Here is a 26,223-nt window from a genome sequence, read left to right as displayed (position 1 = left end):
AGCCGAGGAGGAGAGGTGAAAGGTGACCCTGGCCCAGCTCTGCCAGTCCCACCCCCACCTCCCCAGGGGCCAGCCCTAGTTGGTAAAGTGGACATGGGGCCTTCCTCCTGCGGGGAGCGGGGAGAGGATGAAGTAAGGGGACACGGCCTCGCCTCGGCAAGAAATCAGCTGCACAAGCAAAACGGAGGTGGGAGGGAGGCCCCAGGTGGGAAGGGATCAGCTGTCCCCAGGCCTCAGTGCTGGCTTCCCTCTCTCTCCCCCCTCCTTCTCCACCACTGCCCCCACCAGCTGGCCTCCCTCCCTCCTGTTCCCTCACTAGAGCCCCACCGTCTACTGCCTCGAGTGAGATGCCCTGGCTCCTCTGGCCAAGGCGAGACACGGTTACGTGTCCAGTAGCAAGCCTGGCTGAGGCGCGTCTGCGACAGTTCTGAGGAGTTTTATCGGAAACTGGAGAAGATGGTGACTGATAAAGGTGCTGCACGCAGCCCGGTTTGGTGGGCCTGCTGCTTTCTGCAGGCTGGTCTGGAAACCCTGGCCTCCTGAACCTTTGCTTGTTGTCCTTGAGTAACACCCCCCTTTCAGGTAGAGGACTGAGGTGACCCAGGTGGAGAATACCTCCCTCCCTGCAGCCCCAGGACAAGTGGCAAGAGAAACAGACCAGGGCATATCCCAGGTGTCCCTCCCCCCAGCAAAGAGCCCTAGAGGCTGCTTATCTGTGCGAAGTGCCTTCTGTAGGGGCAGAGGGGACAGGGAGGGGCGATCGGGTGTTTGGGGCTACAGAGAAATGGAAGGTTGGAGGCACAGTCCAGACTGCGGGCCGCTAGGCTGGGAGAGAAAGGGTGTCTTTGGGAGCATGTTCATGCATACACACATCTGCAGGGGGGCTGAGAGGCAGGGAGCCCTATCCCGAGCTCCGTCAGTACCACACCCAGTGACAGAGACCTTCTGGGGAGGAGGCTGGCCAAAGAAAGGCATGAGTACGATGTCGCGAAGCCACTTGTGGGCTCTGACTGCAGGGGGTCATACAGTCCAGCCCTCTGGCTGCTCCACTTACTACCAGCTCTGTGACTTGGACAAGCTACTTAGCATGGCTAAGCCTCTGTTCCCTCACCTGTAAGACACGGAGATCATGAGAATAGTTCCTAAGCAATGTGGGAGGGTTGAGTGAGGCAATGCTTGTAAAGTGCTTAACAGGACCCTTGGCATTGCTAATTAACGGTAGCTGCTGCTATTATTGCTGTTGTTGTCGTTTCCTGACTCCAGGCTCCCTCCACCGCTGCCAGGGCTCCCCCAACGTGGGCCATCTCCCCACCCGGCTGTGACCTTCCCGGGCAGCTCAAAGGGGACTACTCACAGAGCAGGCCTCTATTACCTGACTCGCTCCGCACATACTGGTGACCCAAATTCTCCTGGACGCTGCCAGAGAGGCTTGGCTGTGACAACCCCTTGTCCTTCCGCAGCCGAGAGAGGCCCCAGCGCAGGCGGCTTCGGCTTTCTGCAGGAGCTGCTAAGAACCAGGCCCAAGAGCACTTGCCCAGCCGGTACGAGAGAATAGACAACTTCTGGCCCCGACCCTAGCCTGTTCGCACACCAGCCTCTGCCCCTCGGCCTCCCGTCAGCCCAGCCCTGCCAGTTCCGTCCTCAGGGCCTCCAGAAACGCCTGAGCCTCTTTGCGGTGGGTGTCCCCGGCCCTCTCCTTCTCCCAGAGCATCCCTCCAGCGCACCTGTCATCCCAGCCCCACACCCGCACTCCAAACACACTCGTTCACACACTCGCCCTCCACTCTCCCCTCCTGGGCCCCTCCTCACCTGAGGAGCCTGACGTGGCGCTGGCCTCGGAGCCCAGGGACTCCGCGGAAGGCGTGGTGGCGCCGGCCTGGACGGCCAGCTGGTTGTGCGCGAGGCCCAGGCGCCGCAGACTCTCGCCCTCGGACGTGGCCCTGCGCAGCCGGCTGAACAGCGGCGTGCTACGGACCGACGCGCCCCCGGAGTCCTCGCTGCTGCCGCTGCGCTGCAAGCGGCTCGACAGCCGCTCCAGCGTGGAGCTGAGCCTCCTGCGCACCGTCGGTACCGGGGAGCCCCGCGCCGAGCTGCCGCCCTCTGAGCTCTCCCCATCCCCACCGCGGGCCTCCCAGGCCGGGTGGCGCTGCGCGGGTGGGGTCCGCCGCAGGCGCTGGGACAGCGACAGCGAGAGGCGGCGGACGAGGCCCGGCTCCCCGACCGCCCTGAGGTCCTGCACGGAGCGGGAGCGCTCGGGCCGTCGCACCAGCTCCAGCGGCGTTCCCGCCGGGCTGGGCCGGTACATGCCATCCTCCTCCTCCGCGCCGCGGAAGAGGCCGCGCTCCTCGGAGCGCGAGCGGCTCAGCAGCCGCAGCCCCCGCGACAGGGGCGACTCACGGCTGCGCTTGAACTTGGCTTCGAACACGGCCTCCGACTCCAGGTTCTCGATGCTGCAGCTGAGACTGCTCCCTGGCCTGCGGGGCACCGTAGGGACCCGGGCTTTCTCGAATGGCCCTGGCGGAGACCCGGCCGAAGGCAGCCGCTTCTCGGAGGCTCCCGGAGGTGGGGAGACCACCCTGGCGAACACAGCCGCGTGGGGCTTGGGCTCCGACGGCGATGGGACAGGGCCCTGCGGGGGGCCTTGCGCGTGGCCTGACAGCTGGAGCGACTGCATGATCTGGGCATAGGGTGTGAGGGGGGCCGCTAGGGTTTGCGGAGCTAGGGGGGGCTGTGTAAGCTTGGGGGCTGGTTCTGGCGTGGACTCTGGGGCCTTCTCTCGGGCAGGCTGGGGTGCCGAGGGCTGTGCAGCATCACTGGGTGTGGCGACAGGAGGTTCTGAAGCCTTAGGGACACTGGGCTTGGGGGCGCTGGGCCGCACAGGGCTAGGTAGCTGGGCCTCGCTGAGGGCGGACAAGGAGGGAGACTCCTGCAGCCTGCGGGCCCCGAGCCGGGCCACGGGGATCTCGAGGGGTGCCCCAGCTCGGCGGTGCCGGCCCCCGGGCTCCGCCTCAGCCTGCGAGAAGCTGCTGCTCTTCTGCAGGCCCCGGGTCTCGGGTGGGTGCGGGTGGTGGGGTGCTGCCTCACTGGAGGCCGCCCGAGCCAGCCGGGGGTCCCGGGTACGGCCCCCCAGGCTCTCCAGCAGGGGGCCCCTTAGGCCGCTGACCTTGCCATCCTCAGGGCCACCCCGCAGCAGCCGCTGGCGCAGGGCCTGCAGCCTCTGGGCATACTCGCCCTCGCCCAGGCCTCCTCGGGTCAGGCGGGTGGCCCCCGGGCTGGGGCTTCGGCGCTGCGGCAGCTCTACAGACGCTGCCTTGTGCAGGCCCCAGCCCGGCTCCCTCGGCCCGGCCCGGGGCAGGGCGCTCTCAGCCGAGCTGCCCCTCCGGAGCTCTCCCCGCCGGGGGCTGGGCTCCTGGCCTGGGGAGGGGAGGACCTGAGGGCTGGGGGTCTCCTGGTCCTGAGAAGGGGCCTTTCCTTCCTCCTGCCAGTCCATGGGGGTGGCGGCTCCAGCCTCTGGGGTGCCCAGGGCCTCATCCTCAGTGGGAATGTCAGTGAGGGACACCCGGGAGCCCGAGAACTCAGGCTGCAGCGGCCGGGGCACTGAGGGCAGCTCCTCCAGCTCTTCCTCTTCAGAATCGGAGGAGGACGACAGCCCTCCACTAGGGGGTGGTCTTCTGGGTACGGCCACCCACACACGCTCCGGGGGTGCCCGCAGCAGCTCAGGGATGGGGCGCAGCACCAGGTGGCACTTGTAGCTGATCTGGGAGCGCTGGAGACAGGGTACTAGAGTCAGACCTGAGAGACCCATGGGGCCAAACTGACCCACTCAGGCCCACCTCATCCCCGGGGGAGAAGGCTACGGCAGGCAGAAGTGGGAGCTGAGAGAATTAAAAGGTGGATGGGGCTTCCCTGGTGGCGCAGTGGTTGGGAATCTGCCTGCCAATGCAGGGGACACGGGTTCGAGCCCTGGTCTGGGAGGATCCCACATGCCACGGAGCAACTAGGCCCGTGAGCCACAATTACTGAGCCTGCGCGTCTGGAGCCTGTGCTCCGCAGCAAGAGAGGCCGCGATAGTGAGAGGCCCGCGCACCGCGATGAAGAGTGGCCCCCGCTTGCCGCAACTAGGGAAAGCCCTCGCACAGAAGCGAAGACCCAACACAGCCATAAATAAAGAAATAAACAAATCAATTAATTAAAAAAAAAAAAAAAAAAAAAGGTGGATGAAGACAGATGAGCAGAAGTAAGGGCACCTGATAGAAAAAGCAGGGTTAGAGAGAGAAGGCTGTAGAATGAGAAGATGAAGCCACAGAGCAGGGCCCAGCCAAACTCACCTGCCATCTCCGCCGGGAGAGGAATAGCTTTAAGTGATCCGTGCTCACCTCTGCGCCCCTTGCCTGTGCCTGTAAACCAAGAAAGAGGGCCTGAGGGAAAGTCCTCTGTCAACCCTAACCTTCCAGGTTTGGCAACGGAGAGACAACGTCCACAGGAGGGGACAGTAGACAGAGCAGCGTCGAGTCTGGGCTCCTGGGGCTCCCTTTCCCAGGGGATCTGTCACAATAACTCCCACAGTCAAGGTTCCCACGTGTGGACAAATTCCCTGAACCTAAGCGGAGAGGCAGGAAATCAGTGGCTCCTAGGCTTCAGAGCTTACACCAGGGCTCAAGGCCCTGTCCTGGTGCACTGGCTGCCCTGGGAGGCCTGTGCTCAGGCCCGCAGCTTGAACCCTGCTCCCCAGCTCACCATCTGTCTCCATGTAGAGACAGTGCCCCAGACATCTATCTGGAGCCCTGGGGGGCCAGACCTCAGATGCTTCCCTCAGCCACCTTTTCAGAGCTCATTTCTGATCTGAGAGACCAGGTTTGTACCCCAAGGACAGATACCAGAATGACCTCAGCCTTCTGTTGACCCAGCACAATGCTCCCTGGACGGTTTGTTCAGTCGCTCTTTCTGGGTCATTTGCTGAACCCCTCCCTCTGCCTGGCGCTGTGCCCTGCAGTGCTGGAGTTTGAAGATGAGTGAGAACTCTGCCATAGGGAGTTCAAAACCAAGAGGACAAGACAGCCAGGCCACCCACCAAGCACACTGTGTGGGACCAGGGCAGGATGGAGGCGAGCCACAGGAGTGAGGAGGACCGGGGCTGGTCTCGAGAGCCAGGGAGAACACAGATGAGCATCCCTAGGACGAGGGGTGGGGGTCCAGACCTGTGCCTCGGAGTCCATGATACCCCAAGCTGAGCTTCAGTTTCCTTATCAGCAAAAGGGGAGTGATAATACCTTCCTCTGTAGAGCTATTGTCAGGCTAACAGATCATATGTAAATAAAATGCATATCATGGTTACTGTACACACTAGGGACTCAATAAAATGGAGCTGTTAATAACGTTCTCGCTCCTTCCACCTCTTCTATCACCATTTTGCAAGACAAGACTCACTTTAAACCAAGGATGTTCTAGGGTCTCCTCTGCGGTAGGCCTCCTGCAAAGGAAAGAGGATTAAGAAGGGATTTATCATTCATTCATTCAATAAATGTTTGGGAAAACAGGGCCTCTAAAGAGTTGGGGGATTGACTGTCTATGGGCGGAGGCTTGGGCAGGAGTAGGGGCGGCGTGAGGGGACTCTGCATGGGGGAGGCTCCTCGGGCCTCGTACTCACAGCCGGTCCCGCACCAGCACTTTGATGAGGAAGCCCCGGGCCTCCCTGCTCAGGCTCAGGAACGTGGTCTCCTCGAAGGCCACATTGTAGTTTCGGATGTTCATCAATGTTGTCCGATCGTTCTCCCCGACAAACGGAGAGATTCCCGTCAGGCTGCAGGGGTGGAGATGGCTGGAGTGAGAGGTGGGCCCTGGGGCTGAGATGAGACAAAGTGGGGTGCCAGTGGGAGCACAGGGCCAGGGACAGGCGGAGGCTGGGTGAATCTGGGCAGAATCCTGCAGATTTTTGCCTGTCCTGCCCCTACTCGATCCCCTGAATGGGCAAGGAGGCAGTACTGCCTTGTGACCTGGGCGACCAGGTCCTTATCCCAGGCCTGTGCTCTAGAGGACCTGTTCCAGCCCTCCTCCAGCCGCGGCCTGTCCCTGAGGTGAGGAGCCTATGCCAAGGGGATATGCCCCTGGAGCCTGGGCCTTCCCTTTGTAGCCCACGTTCTGGACTAGTTCCCTGCCTAAATGGCACTGAGCCGGCACTGGCCTCCCAAGCACGCCACGTGTGCCCACCCCTTATGGAGGAGTGTGGTGGCGGACAGAGCTTGGACACTCAGTCTGGGCGTCCATATTCATGCATGTGAGGCCCCTCCCAGTGCAGGAAGGAACCAGGGTGCAGAAGAGAAGAGGCAGGCTGCAGGCCCCCAACTTCTGTCTTGCCCCAGGCTCTGCAAACATTAGGGGTGGGCCTGCTACGAGACTGTTAGGAGATGGGGTCCTGAGTGCAGAGGGGTCCTTACCAGAGGAAGGCGACGACACCCACGGGCCTGAGGGGAAAGGAGAGTGGATGGATAAGAGGACAGCCCAGGTCCCACCACAAGTGAGCAGTCCTCTTGCTACCACTGATCTACTGAGGAAAGGTCCTCCCTGTGAACACTGCCGTGGACAAATGGGCACAGGGCTGCCTCCTTGGGGGAGGACCCTGAACCCAGAGATCCTGACATGCCTGGAGGACTCAAGGGTCATGGCAGGGCCAGCCTAGGAAGCCCAGAGGAGTCTGGGGACCAAGAGACCGTGCCTGCCTCACTGGGGGCGACAAGGTGGCTGTAGGTACGGAGGCCCAGCACCCAGGACTGTGAGGGCTGAGGCCTTGAGTGATTGGGTCAGCCCTAATGGATGAGGGGGAGGTAGTGACATGGGCAGGAGACCCCCGTGAGCAATGCCACCAGCCAACTGTCACAGTAGGCATCCGGGCTTAGTAAAGCTCCTCTCTGCCACTGAGCGAGCCCTCAGCATGGCACTGAGGGAAGCTGCCCTGGCCCGTCCCAGCAGCCCAGTATGCCAACGTTACCAGATATCAGTGACCCCAGAGACAGGGGTCTGGTTGACAACCTCGGGTGCCACGAACTCGGGTGTGCCGTATTGGCAGTACTGGGGCTCTCCCGGAGTCAGCTCCTGGGCGTTCCCGAAGTCACAGATCCTCACCTGCTTCTCACCCTCCACACCATCCCACACCAGCAGGTTCTCAGGCTGTGGGACACAAGGCAAGACACGGGAGCTGAGTGCAGCGGGGAGGACACCCCAGTCCCTGGCTCCCACAGGACACCCACAGGCGCTGCCCGCTCCCCACCCCACACCTGCATCTCACCTTGACATCCAGGTGCAGCACACGGTTCTTGTGCAAGTAGCATATTCCCTCTAGCACCTGCCTCATGTAGGCCCGGATCTGTGGAAACAGGAGGCCCAGAGTCCGGGGCGGGGGGGGTATTATGTTTGATCACCACCAGGGTTGTAGCAAGAAGCCAGGCCATACTTGGGAAGTGGCCTTCAGGTGGCTGGTGGAGGGGGCTGAAACATAGGTTTGGGCTTACTGAGATTCAGGGCTTCCATATACAACTGCACAAGTTGGGCACAGCACCATTATAGGAGGGCGCCATTTGCATGATAATAAAAAGAATTGTGCAGTGCACAACTTGTACAGCCCTACATGGCAGGACAGCACTGAGACTGAACACAGTCTAGATGGGGCTCCTTCTGGGGTAAGGCTTGAGGAACCTTTATGTGAGGAATACTGGGAAACAACAGAGTTGGGGGCCAGGGTGGGTGCCGAAATTTTCAGAAGACAATTTAAGTCCCAGCGTGGGGGTGTGCTCTGATGGGGGAAGGGGGCTTTGCTGCCTACCTAACAGTGCTCTCCACCACCACCCCTGGCCTATTCGCGGGCACAGATGGCATGCCCAGGACGCACCCCTCGGGTCTCAGAGCTCAGGAGGGTGAACACTGGTGCCCAACCTGGCCCCTACCACCCACTGCCCTCACCTCAGACTCACACACGGTGGGTTTCCTGGCCATTCGCTCCAGCAGCTCCTCTGTGCAGCTATGTCCTGGATCAAGGAGAACAGTGACCAGTGCCAACTGCTGGGCCTGCCTTAGGCAGTGCCCTCCACCCCCAGAGCTCAAGTCGGGTCCCAGCTCAGCACAGGGTCCTCCCTCCCCGAAAAGCACATCTGCTACCAGTGAGCAACTGCACCTTCCCTCTTCCCCCTGTCATCTGGGTGCTTAGATGGGACAACCGTGCTTGAACTCTCACTTGCTGTGGGATCTCAGGCAAGTCACCTAACCTTTCTGAGCCTAGGTTCCCTCCGGTGTCAAACAGGGATAAGACTCCTCTCACCCACCTTGTGAAGTATCTATAAGGATCAAGTTAGAGCAGCATTTTGTTGACTGTGGATGGAACTCCTTGACTCTATTTGAGAATGACCCAGAAGGCCCAGGACACATAATAATTTGTCATTTTACTGAGGTTTGGGTTCGAACAGTACAGACTGGGAGGCTAGCATGTAGGACACGGTCACCCTGCTAGTGGCAGTGACAAGCCAACCATCCAGCATCCTTACCTCAGTGTGACTTTGTTTAACCATAGCTCTTATGAAAGGATAAAATCCATTCTTTATGAGAAGAGCCTCTCAAATAAAGCCAAGTATTAATGGGGTCACTGCCAATGTTCAGATATACTGTATTGCATTTCATGATAAAAATCATGCGCCTTTTGCCACCCGTGTGACCTCAGGTGAGTTACTTAACTTCTCTATACCTTAGTTTCATCATCTATAAAATGAGGATAATAAAATTACAAGAGATAAGCATACGTGATGATTAAATAGATTAATATCTGTAAAACTCCTAGAACACTGCCAGGCACACATCAAGCGCTATGTAAATTTAAGCTAAAAAATGTTGTTTTTCACACAAGTCTCCAGACTCCACTCTGTGAAGTATTTATAAGATGTCTTCAGAACTCCCAGTTGTCAATGGGACCATTTTGTAAAGTGTGAAACGTGTTGCTAATTGGCTGTTACAAGGACCAGTCATTTAGGCCATGTGTCCCCCACCCGCCCAGCCTGTCCCAGGATACAGCTCGGTGACAATGACCAGTCCCCGGCGCCTCTCGAAGGCCTCATGGAAGTAGAGGATGCACTCATGCTGGAGCCGGGCCAGCAGCCGGGCCTCTCGCCACGCCGATGCCTTTGGCTTGGCCTGACTGGGGATGAACTTGGCTGCAAACTCCAGGCCGGAGCTTCGCTCCACTACACGCCGCAGGTAGGAGAAGGCACCCCTGGGTGAGGACACGGGGAGTGGACAGGGCTCAGGCGTTGCTGAGCCTCAGGCCCAGCCTCCCTTGGGCCCCGGACACCACACCCCCTCCTAGCCCCACACCTGCCGATCTCCTGGTGGATGTCATAGAAGTCGCTGAGTCTCCTTCCTCGCTGCTCCTCGTCTTCCCTGACCCCCTCCACCTCCATAGCTGTCTGAGCTGAGGAGAGATGCCTGGTGTTAGGTGGAGAGGGCAAGAAGGAACGAGGGCAAGAGACTGGGACAGGGAGGGCAGATGGAAGACACGGAAGAGAAGCAAGAATGTTGGCGCCCGAGGCAGAGCTGCTGGGGCTGGAGGAGGTGGTGGTCTGGAGTGAAGGGCCGGGTGAGTGATTCCTGGTGGGAGGGCGCTCACATAGGATTCCTGGGTGAGCACTTGGCCTTACTCCTCTTGAACTCCAGCCCACCTGAGTGCACAGCCAACTCTGCTTTGCAGGAGACTTCGCCAGCCAGGTTGCGGGCCGTGCAGGTGTAGACGCCTCCGTCCTGGGACCCCGCGCTGAGCACCACCAGGGAGCACTCATTCTCCTCGTACACGAAGCTCACGTGGTTGCTCTCGGTCAGCAGCATCTCGTCCTGCAGAGGTGGCCGTCACCTCCAGTCCAGGCCTGGCTTCCCCTCCACCTGGGACCCAGCTTTACCTCCACGCCAGAGACCCAGTCTCATCCCTACCTTAGGGCCCACCATTATCTCCGCCCTAGGGGCCTTGCTCAGACCCAGGATCAGCTCCACCCTTACTTCCCAGGTCACCAGCACCTCTGGGTCCCACTTCCTCCTCCTTATCACACCTCTGGCAACTGCTCTGCTCTCGGTCCAGGCTCCCCTGACCCCTCCCACACCTGCAGGAAATCATGCCTCCCTTCCCCCTAGGCTCCTGGCCAGCCCCAGCTCGGACTCCATGGAGGCCTTCATCAGCCTCTGACCTTGTACCACATGATGTCCGGCAGTGGTTTCCCCTCAACCACCACGGCGAAGCGAGCGGTTTCTCCAGCTCCCACCTCAACGTCCTCCATGATGGACTCAAACCGAGGGGCCTCTGAAACGCACAGGGGTGAGGGTGGGGGAGGGAGGGGAGAGAATATGGGGGTCACGGGGCCTGCCTCTCTAAGCCCTCCCTCAGCAACTGGCTCAGGCGGAACACCAGACCCCCCTCCCGCCCCCCCGCCAGAGCCCCAGCAGCCCACCCTGGGGCTCTCAAACTCCGCCCCCAGCAACATGAGTTCCTGGCCTGGACCAAATGGTGTCCCTGCAAATCCAAATGTGACGTTCTCCAAATCTCAGAAAACCCAAGCCGGGGGTGCAGGCTTGCTTTGTTTGGCTCTCAGTATTCATTTGCCAGCTTTGAAATTAGGAGATTTTCACACACAAAAGAAATCTGGACTTCCTGCCTCTCTTGGAAAATCAGGACTGGCTGTCCTGAGCTGCTTTCCTCACTGCATTAATGGGCTGGCGAGGAGTGGCCGGCACTGCCCCCTGTGGGTGGTGGCCCTTCAGCACAGTCCTACCGTGGGCTTCTCGAACTCAAACCGTTCTGGGCCCTGCAGGCGGCTCAGTCTGTGACCCTGAATCAAGTTCACGGAGGGCATTGCCTCTATCTTGAAGTTTTCTCTCTGAATCTTATTTAAATATTTAAGGGGCCTTCAACCATCTGGGAGATGGCAAGATGAATCCACGGGTACCGATTCTCAGTTTAGTTCTCCCACATGTGACTGATTTTATTCTCTGCACATAACATGCGGTTGTGTTATTTCCTGGTAAAGCAGCTTCTAATTCTCATGATGGAATTAAATACATATTCCAATGTGCTTGTGCTTTTCGGAGAAGCCTATGACTTCTTGGTGCCCTCCCCCTCCTCTGAGAATGTTTGAGGATCTGGGCTTTAAAGGGAGTGGGAGAGAGGCCCTGAGGGAAAAGCAGGGGTGCTGGGCAAGGAGCACTACCCGGCCACAGGCACACAGCTCAACTTTTATACAGAGAAAGGGGGAGGTCATCCTGGGGAAGATGCATCAGCGGAGCAGGTGTGGAGGAAAGAGGCCATTCCACCCACCTGGGGGGTAGGGGGTGGGGCACAGCAGGAGGGGGTGTGGATCCAAGCCCCAGGCCTGCTCTAGCCCTGGCCAGCTGGGACTCGGTCTCCCTCAGTCACTGTCCCAGCCAGGCTGGCTGCAGGGCTCTCAGTGTCCAGAGCCTCCCCAAACCCCAGGGCTCCTCCTATATCTGGGAAGAAAGATGAGTCCTGCAGATGGTACAGTCAAGGAGCAAAGTGGTTGGGAATTCCCTGGTGGTCCAGTGGTTAGCCTCGTGCTTCCACTGCATGGCGGGGCGGGGCGCCCAGGTTCAATCCCTGGTCGGGGAACTAAGATCCCACAAGCCACGTAGTGCGGCCGACGAAACAAAACACACACACACACACACAACCAAGGAGCAAAGCAGTGGCTGAGTAAGAAGTGCCAGGGTGGGGTGGGGGGAAGCTGGGCAAAGGGGAAGACACATAAAAGGGAAACCAGTACCCCATCTACCGCGGGGCCAGTAGCACCCCTGCATCTCCTCCTCACACACCCTACTGCCACCTCTCTCCTACTTTAAGACTGCCTGCCCTGCCCTCTAGGAATCTGGTCCCTGGTCTGCTGGGAGTGGAGATGGGGGCAGTGACAGAGGTCAGTCTATGAAGGTCAAAGGATCAGAAGGTTTCAAGTGAACTTCAACAATTTTTTTTAAAGCACTAGAAAATGTACATTTACCCCGTGATAAGATGGCCTGTGCTAACTAAAATGTCACTTTCTTTGCATTTGGTTGGAATCTTATCTACTCAGCAGGTAACACTGTTTAGCTCACGCTGATCTGACGTTCGGAGTGGCAGTTACATACGTCTAGAGTTAATTAACAAACCGGAAAACAAGATAATTACTACTTCATGCATGTTACAGTCTGAGAGACTACATCTCGAAAGGAGAAATTATAAAAAGGGTCCTCACTGCAAAGGTTGGAAGGCCCTGTCAAACAGGCTTGTGTGAAAGGGCAGCAGCCAGGATCCCCAGAGCTGGGAGTCTGGGGATAAGATGCCTCACTTGGGCCTTTTTCTTTTTTAAATTGACTTGGTCCCCCACCTCCTCCCAGTTTGTTTCATTTGAAGTACTATTTCCTGTTGTGTTTAACACAGGATCTAAGAACACTGGCTGGCTTTGTGGGGCATCCAGGCTTGAATCCCAGCTCCTGACTTATTAGGTTGTGTGACCTTGGGCCTGTTACTTAGCACACTCTCTGGGCCTCAGTTTCCCCATCTGTAAAATGGCGATAATAACTGACTCCATCTCACAGGGTTGATGTAAATATTAAATGAGGTGATACACGTAAGGTACTTAGCACTGAGCCTGGCACATACTAGGTGCTCAATAAGTATCTTATTAGTACTGCTATTGTTACTAATACTGCTATTATTATGGCAGTACTATCTAATTATAGTATTATCTAATGATGGACAGGCCTGAGAGGGGAGACATAGGATTGGCAGGTGGATGTGTTCACCTGGGGGTGTGAGGAGAGGGCTGTGGGCCTCAGAGGGAGGGAGGCAGCTGTCACCTACCTGCCAGCTCCAGTGTGACCGAGCAGGACTGTGTGCCATGGCGGTTGTGGGCAGTGCAAGTGAGGGTCCCCACATCCCGGCGGCCCACCCGGCAGATCCGAAGACAGTACTGGTCATCGTCTGGCTGGCTCAGCTCATACACACCCGCCCGGGCCTCTAGGAGGGCCCCTCGGCAACTAAGGGACACAGCACAGAGAGGTCACCCAGGATCCAGCCCCAGGGAGGTCGGCCTGGCCGGCTAGAGCGGGACTGCCTCATGTGAGGAGTAGGGCATGCCAGGTGGGCCCCACCTCCTCCAGACGACCTGGGCCTCCACGTGGTTGAAGGTGACGGTGACACTGGCAGGCTGTCCCTCCACCACGCACACGATGTCTGGCTTGTCCAGCACGGCGGGCGCCTCCTCCAGGGGCGGGCCTGGGAGCAGGAGGGCTGGCTCTATGCTGGGCTTGACACCAGATCCTCAGCACCCACTGCTCCTTGAACCCTCCCAATCGCCATGCGAGCTCCATTTTTACAGATGAGGAAGCCGAGGTTCAGAGAGGTTTAGCGACTTGTCTAGGGAACTCAGCCAGAAGCAAGCAGCAGAGCTGGGATTGGACACCAGAGCCTCAGCCTTGCCCACTGCGTGTGCTGCTTTTAGGAGTAAGAAGGAAGCACTCTGACAGGCAGGGGTCGCGCCCAGCCACGCCAATCCCGCCCTAGTTATCACGTCCACACCAGCCCTGGAGCCTCCTCCATGGACACCCAGTTCCCTGGCCCAGTAGCTCTCGCCCCCGCCCCACAGAACACCAGGCTCACCGCGGTCCAGCAACTGCACGGGCTCAGAGGGGGGCGAGGGCTTGCTGCTGCTCTTGATGGTGGTGCTGAGGACCCGGAAGACGTGCTGGACCCCCTTACGCAGCCCGGTGGCCGTCCACCCAGGCTGCCGCAGGCCCGTGACCAGTGCTGTCCAGTGGTCTGAGCTCAGCACCTGGTGCTGCACAGTGTAGGTCAGGGCGTCCGGGTCTGGTGGGGAGGCAGCTGCTAGAGGCGGGCCTTGCTGGGGTGCCCCCCGCCCCTGTTCAGCTGGCTCAGGACTCAGGGATTCATCATCAGTCTGCTCTGAGGACCTGCCTCAGTTTCTCCTGTCGCTTCTGCCCGCCCCCTATCTGCTCCTGCCCAGCTACAGGCCTGGCCAGGCTCAGAGCCCACGAGGTGTCAGGCATGGCATCCAGTTACAGGCATGGAGGGACCTTGACTTAGCCCCGATTCCTTGCAACTACCTGAGGTAAGGAGACTGAGGCACAGAGCAGTAGGAGATCGTGCACAGGGAAGGAGAGGGGTTCCCCGGGACTGCGACCCAAGCACCCAGTCCCTCTGAGAAAAGAAGGGCACGTGGCAGCCCCCCTTTCTCTCCTCTCCTGACCCAGAGCCAGGGCTCTGTCCACCATGGGGAGGAGGCCCACAAAGCCGCTCCTGGCCAGGCCCCCAGTGCTCCATCCATTCCTACCCGCAGCACCTGTATGTCCTCCTGGGCCTTGCCCTCCTCTCCTGGCCCCCTCAGTGCCCCCGCCCCCACCCATAGCCCTGTGTGGCTGGACCCACCGATGGCCATGTCCAGGCTCCTGGGGGCGTTCCATGCGAGTGTGATCGTCTTTCCGGTCACAGCCACTACCTGTGGGGCGCCATCTGGGGGGCCTGGAACCACATCTGAAAGCCACAGGTCCGACATCTGCTGGGTCCTTTCGGGCTCAATGGCCCCGCAGGATCACCAGGCCTCCAGGCAGTGGACTGGGGGCCGGGGGCACAGCCACGGGGGCAGAGGCAAGGCCAGCTGGCTTCCCAGGGGACCGAGGGGGAGGGAGCTGGTGTGGAGGCCCCGCCCTCACCCAGGCCCCTGGGTGGGCCAGAGGCTAGGCTGTGCACACAGCTGACCGGGAGGGTACCTGCCTCACCTGTGACGTAGAGGTGGGCATAGCAGGCCGCTTTGCCCAGTTTGTTGGCAATGACGCTCTTGTAGACGCCAGCATGCTGAGGTCCCACAGTAGGGAACACCAAGCGATGGACATCCCTGTCTGTGGGCGGGGTGGGACAGTGATACTGTGTCTGAGCTAGGAGGATACTTTGGAGGGTGGGCCCATGCCACCCAGGCCTGGCCCTTCACCCCACCCCGCTACAGGTGGAAGGGAAGGGTGGGGCAGACACAAGAAGGCTGTCCATCGTGCAGCACACTCTAGGTCCAGGCTACCAAGTGCACACCTGCAGCCCTGCACCTCTTGCCTGTCCCTCCAGCACTACAGGCCCAGCCACTTCTCATCTTCCTCCCACGCCAGTTCACTCTCTGTGGGTTCCTGCCCTGGAGAGCCTCCTCTTCTCCATCCTCACAACCACTGCCGGTCCCATCTCCAGCTCAGAGCCCATGAAAGCCTCCACGCATGCGGTCCACACCCCACCAGCAGCATCGCATGTGATCTCTCGATCTAGGGACCTTAATGGCACCTATTGCTAACTAGGTGGCCTCCAAAGCCCTCAGCCCAAACCCCCGTCCAGCCTCGTCTCCTGCTATTCCTACACGTCCTGACCCTGACCCACCATCAGGTCCCCTGCTATTCCTACACGTCCTGACCCTGACCCACCATCAGGTCCCTGAACAAGCCACATGAGTTCCTTCTCCAGGCCTTTGCTAACAAAATTCCTCCCTTCTGGACTGTTCTTCTCTTACCTAAGGCCTCCTTCTCCTTCAAGATGCAGTTCAAGTGACTGCCAGCCCTGGGAACTCCTCTCCACGCCCCTGGTCCCCTCTGCACCTCCATCTCTGACTCCCTCCCCGGGACCTCCAGCGCCCAGCCCACAGTATACATTAGATTATAAATTACAGTAAGAGTTGTTCGCATTGTACCCAGCCCATGCCAGATACCTGACATACATTTTTCCTCCATAATCCTTTCAGCAACCCTGCAAAAGTATCCTCATTTTACCAGTGAGGTCAGAGACATTAACAAACTTGTCCCAAGGTCACACGGCTAACAAATGATGAAGCCATGGCTTGAACCTGGTTCCCTCTGATTCCAAAGCCCTCTCCCTACACCGTGCTTCCTGAATGATGGTCAGGAGGCCATTCCTGGCGGGACATGGAGGGGAAGAGATCTGCACTGTCCTCTTTCCTTGACGTCAGGGCCATCCCCAAACACCCCTCCCTTCTCTTAGCGGTTATCTCTGCATGGAACACCCACCCATTCATTCATCTCTGCTGACACTATTTATAAAGGAAGAGAAGCCCAGGGCTGCCACTGACCCCAGATACAGAGAGAAGCAGAGGCGCCGGCTCAGATCCTGAGACAGACACCCACCGGGGGCCTCAGAGCAGATTGAGAGATAGGAAGCCTGTGGGCTGAGCAAAGACAGTGGCAGAGGGGGCCGAGGGGAGGGTCAGAGCCGCAGTGGTGACACTGGAGATGGGAGGGGAGAGTGGGGCGCGGGTGACAGGGGACGTCCTGGTTAGGAAGTCAGATGGTATTTGTCTGCTTTTGGGTAAACCCCTGTCCCTCTGTAAGCCTCAGTTTCCCCATCTGTAAACAGCAGTCATAGTACCTGCCTTACAGGCCCGTGGTGAGGAAGGTGAGATCATCACGTCAGGCCTTTAGCACTCAGGGCCTGGCACTCAGGAAGCGCTTAAGAGAGGGGAGTTTTGTCACGTGGCAGCCGTAAGAGGAGCTCACCACGGGTCATGGGGTGGCACTGTCTGATGAGGCATAGGTAGACTTTCTCACACGAGACTCAGACTCCTTCAAGGATGGAACTGAGATACGCCGTGAGAAAGGATTTTTCCCTGCTCTGTCTTCTTTATCTACAACCCTGGACCAAGCATCCTTTTGACGGCAGACACGACCCACATCAGGCTTTTCACTGGAATTTCTCCAGGGGGGCGTGAGAGCATCACTTCATCAACACGGATGGTGATGGCAGCAACAATAACAGCAGTAACGCTAAGATTTAACACTCACTGGCCCCTCGCTATTTGCCAGGCCCTGCTCTAAGTGCTTCTGTGTATTAACTGCTTCAGTTCTCCCAACAAGCCTACCACAGATGAGGAAACTGAGGCCTGGAGGGGTTCTGTAACTTGCCCACGGCCAGCAGCAGGCTGGACTGCCAGTCCAGTAAGTGCTAACAGGACACCGAGGCCCAGTGTGGTGACCCAGCAGATGGGTGCCGTGTGGGCTCAAGGAAGGAGGCAGTGACCCCATAGCCTCTCTGGGCTCCCCTCTCCCAGACGCCCCATCCCTGACCAGGTGAGAAAAGGAAGGCCCGAGGGTAGGGAGAGGGGGCGGGCACTGCAAGCAAAGACGGTGCTGGAGGGGACACCCGCAGGGTCCCTTCCCGGACACCTACACTGTGTCATGCGCCGGTCCTCGCTGCTCTGGATGCGGTGGCCGTTGTGGAACCAGCTGATGGTGGGGTAGGGCAGGCCGGTCACCTGGCACTCCAGCATGGCTTCCTTGGCCAGTCCCACGTCCAGGTCCTGCAGCGGCCGCAGGAAGTCGGGCATGGACAGCCGCTCCAGCTCGCCCTGCTCCGGCTCCTCGGGGATGGACGGCATCTTCTCCAGCTTCGAGCTGTAAGAACCACACAACTGCCCAGAGGCCCGGAGCCGCACCTCCCACCACAGGGCCGGGGCCCCACAGAGGCAGCCCCGGCAGCACCGGGGGCCCCGGGTGGTACCTAGGGCCAGTGGCAGCCGTCCGAGGCTCCTCCACGTAGAGCTGGGCTGAGCAGTGGGCCTGGCCGTGGGCGTTGGCGGCACTGACCTCGTAGAGCCCCTCGTCCTCACTGCCCACGTGCGCGATGTGCAGCGAGTGCAGACCTCCTTCCTGCCGAAGTCGCAAGTTCTCGCTCTCCACCACGGGGCGGCCTGGGAGGGAGGGGCGGGCGTGCAGAGTGGCCTCAGCCAGGGGCCCTGCCCTCTGGCCCTGGGGGGGGGGGTCCCCCAACATCTGCAGGGCGGAGGGCCATACCAAAATGAGTCCAGGTAACAGAGGGGGGAGGGCTGCCGCTGATCTTGCAGTCGAAGCGGGCTGCGCGTCCCTCCAGCACCTCCACATCCTCCAGCAGCCGCGTGAACAGGGGCGCCAGCGAGGGCCTCACAGTCAGCCGGGCACTGCAGGTCAGCTCATCTGGTGGGGATGGGTCAGCACTGGGGCAGGGAGGGCCACAGAACCCCAGGCACCCCGACCCGTGGGTCCTGCCCTCGTGCTGGGCAGGAAAAAGGAGCTGGGCCAGAACCTGGAGCCTGGCAAGAGCCCAGCGAGGTCCCAGGGCACCCGAGTGAGGCAATGCGCAAGATCTAAAGAGCGGACCATCTCAGGAGGCTGGCAGTCAGCAAGGGTGGGCGGCAGGCTGCCACGGTGGCTGGGGATACGGCAGGATTCCAGGGCCCAGCCTGGCTCTCCCCCCGTCACCTCATCCTGCCCACCCAGGATGAATCTCAGCACAGCACTAGGAGAAGGGTCTAGAAGCTGAGCCCACTCCCTCCCCCACACCCCTTTCCCCTACCCTTGGAACCCTCCTCTGCCCCTGGGTTGTGCCCACACTCCCTCACCCGCACCCCAGACCCAGAGCAAATGCCCCTGTGCCCCACTCTACCACCGCACACAGAATCTTCTGGGGGAAATAAGAGCCCCTTACGCTGACCTGATCCTTTCCTGCTTACAAAGCCCCTCTAGTGTCACCTTAGGTGCTCATCACCACGACCAGATGAGGCATTATCTCAGCTCTTCAAATGAGGATGAAGACCAGGTCAGAGACGTCGTTAATAATAACAATGGCTGACATTTACGAGGTGCTACACTTTGCCAGGTGCTGTGCTTTGTTCTTTACATACATTATCTCATTAGTCTTATCGATCCCCCTACGAGGTAGGTATTATCACGATCCCTTTTTACAGATGAACAGTCTAAAGCTCAGAGGGATGAAGTGACTTGTCCAAAGTTACGTGACTGGTACATGGCAGGGCAAGAACTGGAACCCAAGCGCAGGTGTGGTCACCACACTTCAGCAGCTGGCTCCCTAACAGGAACCAGAGCGAACACTGACACAGAACGTGCTTTGTGTCAGCTGCGACAACAAGTGCTGATTTATGGAGGCAGGTGTACAGCACCATCTCCCACCCCACCGCTCTTCTCCCAGGAGATGGAGCCCCGTTTCCTGGGCATCTTATTCTGCGCCCGGTCCTTCACCTCCACTCCCCTCCCTCCAGCTCTTGGGTGCCAGCGGCAGCCCTCTGGCCCAAGCAGGCAGTTACCTTTGGCCGTGCTGAGCTTGCAGGTGTAGACGCCACTGTCGTCCTCATGCACAGAGGTGAGCAGCAGCTTGCATTTCCGGCCATCGAAATGCATCTTGCATTTCAGCAGTGCGGGCTGCAGCAGGCGGCCTCGGCACAGCCAGTCTACCTCCACGTCGGCAGGACCTGCCACCAGGCACTCAAACAGCGCCATCTCCCCGGCCCCCACGTCCACGTCCTGCAGGGGGGCCAGCACGGCCAGGGACCGGCTTTCAGGGTGCGCTGGGGGAAAGCAGCCACAAGGGGCACACGTGGAGCAGAGAAACACGGGGCAAGGGAGACACACACGCACACACAGAGAGACAGACAAGACACAGAGAGAGAGATGCATTTTGTTCCTTTGGAGACAGGGAAAGCCCGCCCACCCAGCAGGCCAAGACAGCAAGGAGCTCCCAGGCCTGGCTTCAGGATGGCAATCCCACGTGGGACAGAGAGGGTGAACTCAGGGAAAGTGGGAGGGAATCAAAGGCATGAAAACTGAGAGGGCCACATAGGGGCAGAGACGGCGGCGGAAAAAGAAAACACAGCACACCAGCTGGGTACAAACTGGACTTTATTTGAGCTAAGAAACAGGTATTTCTGAACATGTCCACACCCACTACAGCAGGCCCCTACTCCTGCGCCAAGCCTGGCTAACTCCCTCACTCCCAGACAGAGCATCCCTGGCCCTCGCCGTGAACAAGGGAGCCCCAAATGGGCCCTAAGCCTGCCCCGGGCCAGAACTCAGCCAGGCCTCTTCATCAGCACAAGGCCCAGGGGCCTCTGGCTTTTGGTCTCTTGTGAAATAAAAAGTATTGTGCCATTTGAAACCCATTTCGGGAATGGTCAGTGCCCATGTCCCCCTCTTCTGGAATGGTCAGTGCCCCCTGATCCCCTTGTCCACAGCCCCCTGCCCCTCTGGCCCCCTCCATCCTAGGGATGCCATGCCCTGTCCTCTCCCCCTCTGCCTCACCCCACACCAGCTCGGAGGCATCCTTCCCTGACTGTCACAGACACACAGACAAACGGAAAGACAGACAGGGCCTGTAGCAGCGGCAGCACATGCACTCGCTGGGTGCTCCCCTTCGGGGACAGACTGGGGGGTGGTCTTGATACCCCTCAGGGCCGCCCCCTCCTGGCACTCAGTCCGTGGGGGGGGGGCTCCCAGCCTGCCCAGCCATATGTCCACTGGGGGAGGAAGGGTCCACAGGGGCTCATGGGCTATCCCAGGATGCTGCGTGGGTGGGGAGGGGAGGGGAGGCTGGGACAGGGTCCGGGCCGGCAGGGTCTGTGGGCAGGAGGCAGTGAAACACAGCGAGGTCCGAGAGGTGCCTGAGACAGGGGCGCGGCTCGGAGGGTAGCGGGGGGAGCGCAGGCGGCCCCTGAGCTCACTCGCCTGTGTACAGACAAAAACCTCAGTCAGCAAGCGGCAGGTTAGTGCAGCACACGCACACCCACGCACAGGCACGCACGCGCACGCAGACCTGGCTAGGGCCCCTCTAAAACGGCCAGGGCGGCACTGCCACTTTCAGCTCCCCCAAGGTCAGCGCTGGGGTGAGGGCTGGCAGTCAGCCAGAGGCCAGGTCTCCGGGGCTCCTGGGCAGGCAGAGGCCCTGGGCAACCAAGGGAGAGGCATTCCTAGGCGTCAGGGGCACCCCAAAGCCTGGGGGATAGTGGGAAGAATTCCAAAGAGAGAAGCACCGAGATGGGGGTTAACACAGAGAAGCAAGGCAGAGCCAGACCCTGGAGGGGAAGGAGCAGGCCAGAGAATGGGGCTGGGTTCAGGGGGGTGAGAGCTGAAGAGTTCAGAGACGGAGGAGGTGGCAACCCCAGGAACCGGAGGCACAGGGCAGGGGAACTGAGGCTGGTGGGGCCCAGGGAGATGAACATGACTCTCAGGGTCCAGGCTCCAACAGGGGGCTGGGGGTCTCCTCAGAGCCTCTGCCAGGAAGAGAGGGGTGGTGGCTGAGTGTGGAGCTAGGGAGGGGTTCCTGGCCCTGAACTGCCCACGGGGAAGGGTGAGTAGAATGTGAGGCAGACGGCCTGCTCTCACGAGGAAAACCATTACCCCCGAGGGCAGCCTGGCCAGGGCCTGCCGTCCCTGACGCCCAGAAGGCCACCCGCCATTATGCCCCGAGTCCGGGGGCCCAGCCCTCTCCACATTTCCCAGCTCTGCTCACCCTGACACCCCTGGGGGCCCTGCGATGCTCCATGCCCAAGTCACTCCAAGGGCCCCTCCGGACGGGTCCAACTATCAGACACTCCCCACTGCCACCCCCAACCACAGTATCTTCTGCATAGTCGTGGGATGGATAGAGGAGGCGAGAGATGAGTGGGGAGTGGGTGTGAGGAAGGGGCCTGGCAAGGGCAAGGTGACAAAGGCTTAGAAGAGTGTGGGAGGAGGACGGCCGGCAACAGGAAGCAGGGTCTCTCTGGCTGGCACCAGGGCAGGTGTGATTGAGCGTAGGGGAGGCAGTACTGTGTAGGAAGCTGAGCACTGAACAATTTGCTGTGTGGCCTTGGGCAAATCACCTCCCCTCTCTGGGCCTCCGTTTACTCAACTACAGCATAAGCAGCTGAACTTCGGGACCTCGAAGGCCCTCTCAGTTGTGGCATGCTATAACTAAGCTTGTGTCAAAGTTGACAACTGGGCAGGGACAAGGCGGGGTCCAGGGCAGGGGGTTCGTAGAGAGTGTGAGGTACTCACCTCTGACCTCCAGGCGCGCCTCGCACTGCCGAGCGCCATATTCGTTAACCGCCTTGCAAGTGTAGAAGCCGGCGTCGCCCCGCTCAGCGGCCAGGATCCGAAGCTGGCAAAGCCCACCCTCTGCCTCCTCGGCGAAGCGCCGCTGGTCTGGGCGCACGGGCTGACGGTTTCTCAGCCTGTCAGAGGGGCTAGAACTCAGTCCCTGGGCCCAAGGTCCTGACCTGCAGGCGTGGGGAAGTGGGGCTGCAGAGCCAAGCAGGCCTCCCCTCCCTCCACATCATCTGTCCACTCCTCAGACCGATCCCGCTGACTGTGGGCACCCCTCACCCCTGGGTTACGGGGCTAGCTTTTCACCCTGACTCTGCCATCCCACCCCCTCCAGGAACTTCCAGCCCCCTCTGCCCACCTGGGTCTCTCCCCTCTTGGAACCTAACTGCACTTAGAGCAGCACCAAAGCTATTCAGATCTTAACAATTCTTAGATTTCATGTTTTGTTTTTATTTATTTTAATGAACAGATAGCTTTCCCACTTCCCAAAAGGACTATGAATGTTAAAAGATCGCACTGGGGACTAGATAATCAATTAAAAATGAAAAACAGAACCCAAACCAATAGGAAGCTAAGTGAACTGAATAATCAAATGGCACCTGGGATGAAGCACTGCAGCTGAGGCCCGAGTTTAACTCTGGACTCTGGCAGCTCAGACACAAATTGTTGTGTGTGGGTCTAGCACAGGGCCGGGCGCAGAACAGGCCTCAAAAATCACCCTATTGTCAAAGGATGGGTGTTGAGGTGGGAATGGCAGGGGACAGGCTTCTTCAGGAGTGAGATGACTCCTGGCTAGTCATGCCAAGCAGACAGACAGGAGACCATGTGTTACCCAAACCCCTCCCCAGAGGGGAAGCCCTGAATGAGCATGAACACCAGGCAAGGGGCAGGGGCATGTTGGGGGTAGTGGCACCACTGCACCTGGGGTGAGGCCCCCCCGGGCAGATCACTGGGAAGTGCACAAAGGGTCCACTGCCCTCCACCCAAAGCCAGGCTTCACAGGGCCCAGCCTGGAGTGGGGGAAGCTGGCAGATGGTGGCCAGTGACCGCTACTCACCAGGAGACCACCGGCTTGGGCTCGCCCTGCACACAGATGCTCATGGTGACATCTTGGCCTTCTCTTACTGACTGGTCCATAAGTGAGACCTGAAGGGGGACCCCAAAGTGTCAGGTGAGACAAGGCCCAGCTTTGGCTCCTAGGGGCAGGGGGATCTGGGACAGAGGCCTCTTCCACACCAGTCTAAGGCTGGCTCTGGATAAGAAGGGTTAATGGGACCAGGCTCCAGGCCTTACTGGAGCCTGGTGTGGCCCGAAGACCAAGGGGCCACACAAAGGAATAGGGGCACCCAGGGATCTGGGGGCTGGCCTCAGGGTTCTGACCTTGAAGGTGGGGGGCGCCTTGGAGCCAGTGTCGGAGGAACGGCGGTTCTGGCCAGGACTAAGCTTCATGGTGGGGGCTCGGGGCCAGGTCTCCCCGGGCTCTGGGAACTCCTCTGGGGGGCTCAGGTACTCCTCGTCAGAGGTGATAGGGCTGCTGAAAGGGGATGTGGACCCGCCTGGAGGAGAGACACAGGAGAGGTAGTGGCGTAGAGATGCCAGGGGAGAAAGGGGGGCAGGGAGACTGAGAGAACTGGATGGAACAGCCTGGGGTCAAGGTCCTGATAAGGTCTGCAATGTCCCAGAACCCAGGAGCTCAGGCAGCTCCCACAGGCCAGCCCTGCCCTGACTTCACTTCCCGGGGTTCCTACTCACTCGCTGAGTAACCTTGCCCAGGTGCTTCCTGTCCCTGAGCCCCTGACTCGTGCTCTGCCACAGACTCTCCCAACCCTGACCCTAATCCTCTTGAGTGGGGGAACCATAGGGAACAGCCTGGGGCAAAGGATTCAGGCACCAGAGGGGCCATTCCTGGGCCCTGTGGGAGACTTGGAATTCCACTGGAGCAGGGAACCCACATTCCCGGTACAGAACTGCAGGCTCCCAATGCAGGTGGTTCACATCTCTGGACCCCAGAGCGGCACAACCAGGACACCTGTTTCTCGGGTGAGCCGGGCCTGGTGCAGAGGAACACACACCTCAGACAAGCCCTATCCTGACCTCAGTGCCAGGGCCAATGAGGCGGCACTGTCCAGCCAGCCCTTCCCCCGCTCCCTTCTCAGCTTCCTGCCCCAGATACCCCAGGGACACCTGTTGGCCCCATCCCTACAGCAGAGACCCCAGAACTCTCAGGGGCTGGGAAAGCAAAGTCTGACTCATCCACAGAGAAGGGCAGCTCAGCCTGGGGAAGAGGAGGGGGCACCAGCATTGCTTTGGGGGAGGGGTGTCCCCAGAGCCCTGATGCCCTCCCCTGCAACTGGCCAGGGGCCCAGCCTCACTGAGCTGGCTCCTATCCGACTGCCAAATACAGACATGAATCTGCCGCAGCCCCCTGGCCCCTCCTCCTGACCCCCCACCCCAAGCCCCTCTGGCTATGCCAGGGGCAGGGCTGCACCCCAACTCACCCCGAGACTCTGCACACGGACCCCAGCCTGCGCTTGCCCCGAAGGCTCTGTCCTGGCACCAGGCCCTCCGGCTGCCTGCCCACTGCCCACCCCCGGCCGGCTGGCTCCCCAGGGAGCAGGAGCCCAGCCTGCCCAGCCCCACTCACTCTGCTGAGGCTCTGCACGAGGTCCTGGGGGAGGGGAAGGAGCCTGAGGAGGGGGAAGGAGGAGGTGAGGGCTGGCCAGGCCGGGACAGGCTGGGTGGCAGGCAGGCAGCTGGCTGGGGAGGTGGTGCCTGCTGAGACCACAAGCAGCCTGGGCCCTGGAGTGGAGGGGGCGGGAGAGGGGAGGGGCAGAGCGGCCAGCTGTATTTAGCCACCCTGCTCATTCCCAAGCAGCGGGATCTGCCTTTTCTCTCCTTACAGCTTCTGGACCCTGACAAACAAAGCCCCCTCAGTGGCACCTCCACTCAAAGGATGGGGGCCTCAGTCCCCAGGGGAAGATGGGGGTGGCACTTCACTGCAGCAGCCAACATGCTCGCACTGACCCATTTGTTTTGATGTGTCCACCAGAGGAGGTACTGACGGCAAATGGCCCCTGTGGTGCCCCTTTCCCTGACCAAATTGCCAAGATCCCTGATGCTGGAATCCACACCAACAAGCCTCAAATACTCTAGCGCCGGGCCATACCCAGTCTTCTCTGGTGCTAAGAATCAGAGAGCTGTTCGGCCTCCTTCCCAGAGATGCTGGCCCCTCAACTTGAGGAGCCCAGAATCCCACCTCTGCCTCCCCGTTCCTGCCATGGCAGGTTTGGCCCAGCAGCCCCCCGGGTTCCTGGGTCTGCACCCAACCACCCTCCTACAGACTCTATCAGGGACCTGTTGGCAACGGTCCCTCACCCCGTCAGCCCCACCAGAGCCAACAGTCAGGAGGATGGAGGCTGCTCCCCTCAGCGACCCCTCACAACTAGCACCCATCTGGACTTGGTGGCGACGGGGCTTGGAGAAAGAGCAGCACAGCAGGGGAGCCGCTGAGGAGAGGTCACATGGCCTTCTCCCGCCTCCTACCACCCATGCCCCAGGGCCACATTCCCAAGCTGTGACCCGTGTTTCCCAACATTCCCAGTGAACAAGGGCGGGGGGAGGCACCATTCAGGTTGGCTGTCCTGACATGGGGGTGGAAAGGGAAGTCAGGATGGCACTTGATGAGCCTCTGCTCCGGGCTGGGCCACTAGCTGATGCTGAGATCACCGGCATGGTCCCTGGAGGAAGGCACTCCCTCCCCCTCTGGGGTCACTTCCAGGTTGCACGGCACTGAAGCAGCTCAAGGGCCCAGGGAGGGACTGCGGAGATTAGAGCTGGATGGGCAGGGTTTGCAGGGAGCCAGAGACCCCTGGTGGTGTCTGGGGGAATAGCACCCTAGGGGCATCAGGGGACCAAGTGATTCAGGAGTCCTCAAGCCCCTTAGAGAGGGGAACTGTCAGAGCAGCCCAGGCAGGACGCTCAGGCTCCAAAGGAGTCAGAACTAGGCCTCTTCAAAACAAGGCAGTGGCCCCTCACCCCTCTGTACCCCCAGAACTGCAAGAACAAGGAGGCTGATCAAGGATTTGTCTCCAGCTCGCAGAGCCTCTGGGGCTCCACACCAGGCCCTGGTGCCACCCTACTTTTCACTGGCTCCACTGCCAAAACCATCTCTGTCCCTATATCCCAGCCCTGCTCCACCCACAAGCCTGGCTCTCACTGTGGGAAACATAGTTACACCAGCCAGGGAGACGGCAGCAGGTGCCCCCCAAATCTAAGATGCACATATGCCCGCCATGTGCTGCC

At 59.8% G+C, this 26,223-nt stretch overlaps 1 protein-coding gene across 12 annotated transcripts in view; it reads right to left on the bottom strand.

Annotated features, from left to right (window-relative positions):
- The window catches only part of SPEG (striated muscle enriched protein kinase), a 56,405-nt gene that overhangs the window by 6,810 nt on the left and 23,372 nt on the right, over nt 1–26,223 (bottom strand). For 7 of the 12 annotated variants that reach the window (XM_059928761.1, XM_059928763.1, XM_059928764.1 and 4 more), the window contains 25 exons: nt 23,302–23,477; nt 22,979–23,067; nt 21,874–22,049; nt 19,149–19,409; nt 17,863–18,021; nt 17,570–17,759; nt 17,240–17,463; nt 14,806–14,925; nt 14,456–14,560; nt 13,670–13,876; nt 13,162–13,285; nt 12,872–13,047; nt 10,212–10,324; nt 9,696–9,864; nt 9,352–9,448; nt 9,050–9,250; nt 7,954–8,011; nt 7,283–7,360; nt 6,986–7,164; nt 6,435–6,461; nt 5,648–5,800; nt 5,428–5,470; nt 4,329–4,397; nt 1,810–3,766; nt 1,373–1,507 (listed from right to left, as the gene is read on the bottom strand). In XM_059928761.1, coding sequence (XP_059784744.1) covers nt 1,373–1,507; nt 1,810–3,766; nt 4,329–4,397; nt 5,428–5,470; nt 5,648–5,800; nt 6,435–6,461; nt 6,986–7,164; nt 7,283–7,360; nt 7,954–8,011; nt 9,050–9,250; nt 9,352–9,448; nt 9,696–9,864; nt 10,212–10,324; nt 12,872–13,047; nt 13,162–13,285; nt 13,670–13,876; nt 14,456–14,560; nt 14,806–14,925; nt 17,240–17,463; nt 17,570–17,759; nt 17,863–18,021; nt 19,149–19,409; nt 21,874–22,049; nt 22,979–23,067; nt 23,302–23,477 — 5,286 coding nt within the window. Of the gene's footprint in view, nt 1–1,372; nt 1,508–1,809; nt 3,767–4,328; nt 4,398–5,427; nt 5,471–5,647; nt 5,801–6,434; nt 6,462–6,985; nt 7,165–7,282; nt 7,361–7,953; nt 8,012–9,049; nt 9,251–9,351; nt 9,449–9,695; nt 9,865–10,211; nt 10,325–12,871; nt 13,048–13,161; nt 13,286–13,669; nt 13,877–14,455; nt 14,561–14,805; nt 14,926–17,239; nt 17,464–17,569; nt 17,760–17,862; nt 18,022–19,148; nt 19,410–20,112; nt 20,563–21,873; nt 22,050–22,978; nt 23,068–23,301; nt 23,478–24,419; nt 24,513–26,223 lie in introns of those variants that run through there. The other 5 variants (XM_059928762.1, XM_059928765.1, XM_059928771.1 and 2 more) reach the window with 4 other exon arrangements.

This window comes from Balaenoptera ricei, chromosome 7, assembly GCF_028023285.1.
Source record: "Balaenoptera ricei isolate mBalRic1 chromosome 7, mBalRic1.hap2, whole genome shotgun sequence".
Taxonomy (NCBI): Eukaryota; Metazoa; Chordata; class Mammalia; order Artiodactyla; family Balaenopteridae; genus Balaenoptera; species Balaenoptera ricei.
This window is presented reverse-complemented; position numbering and strand designations above follow the sequence as displayed.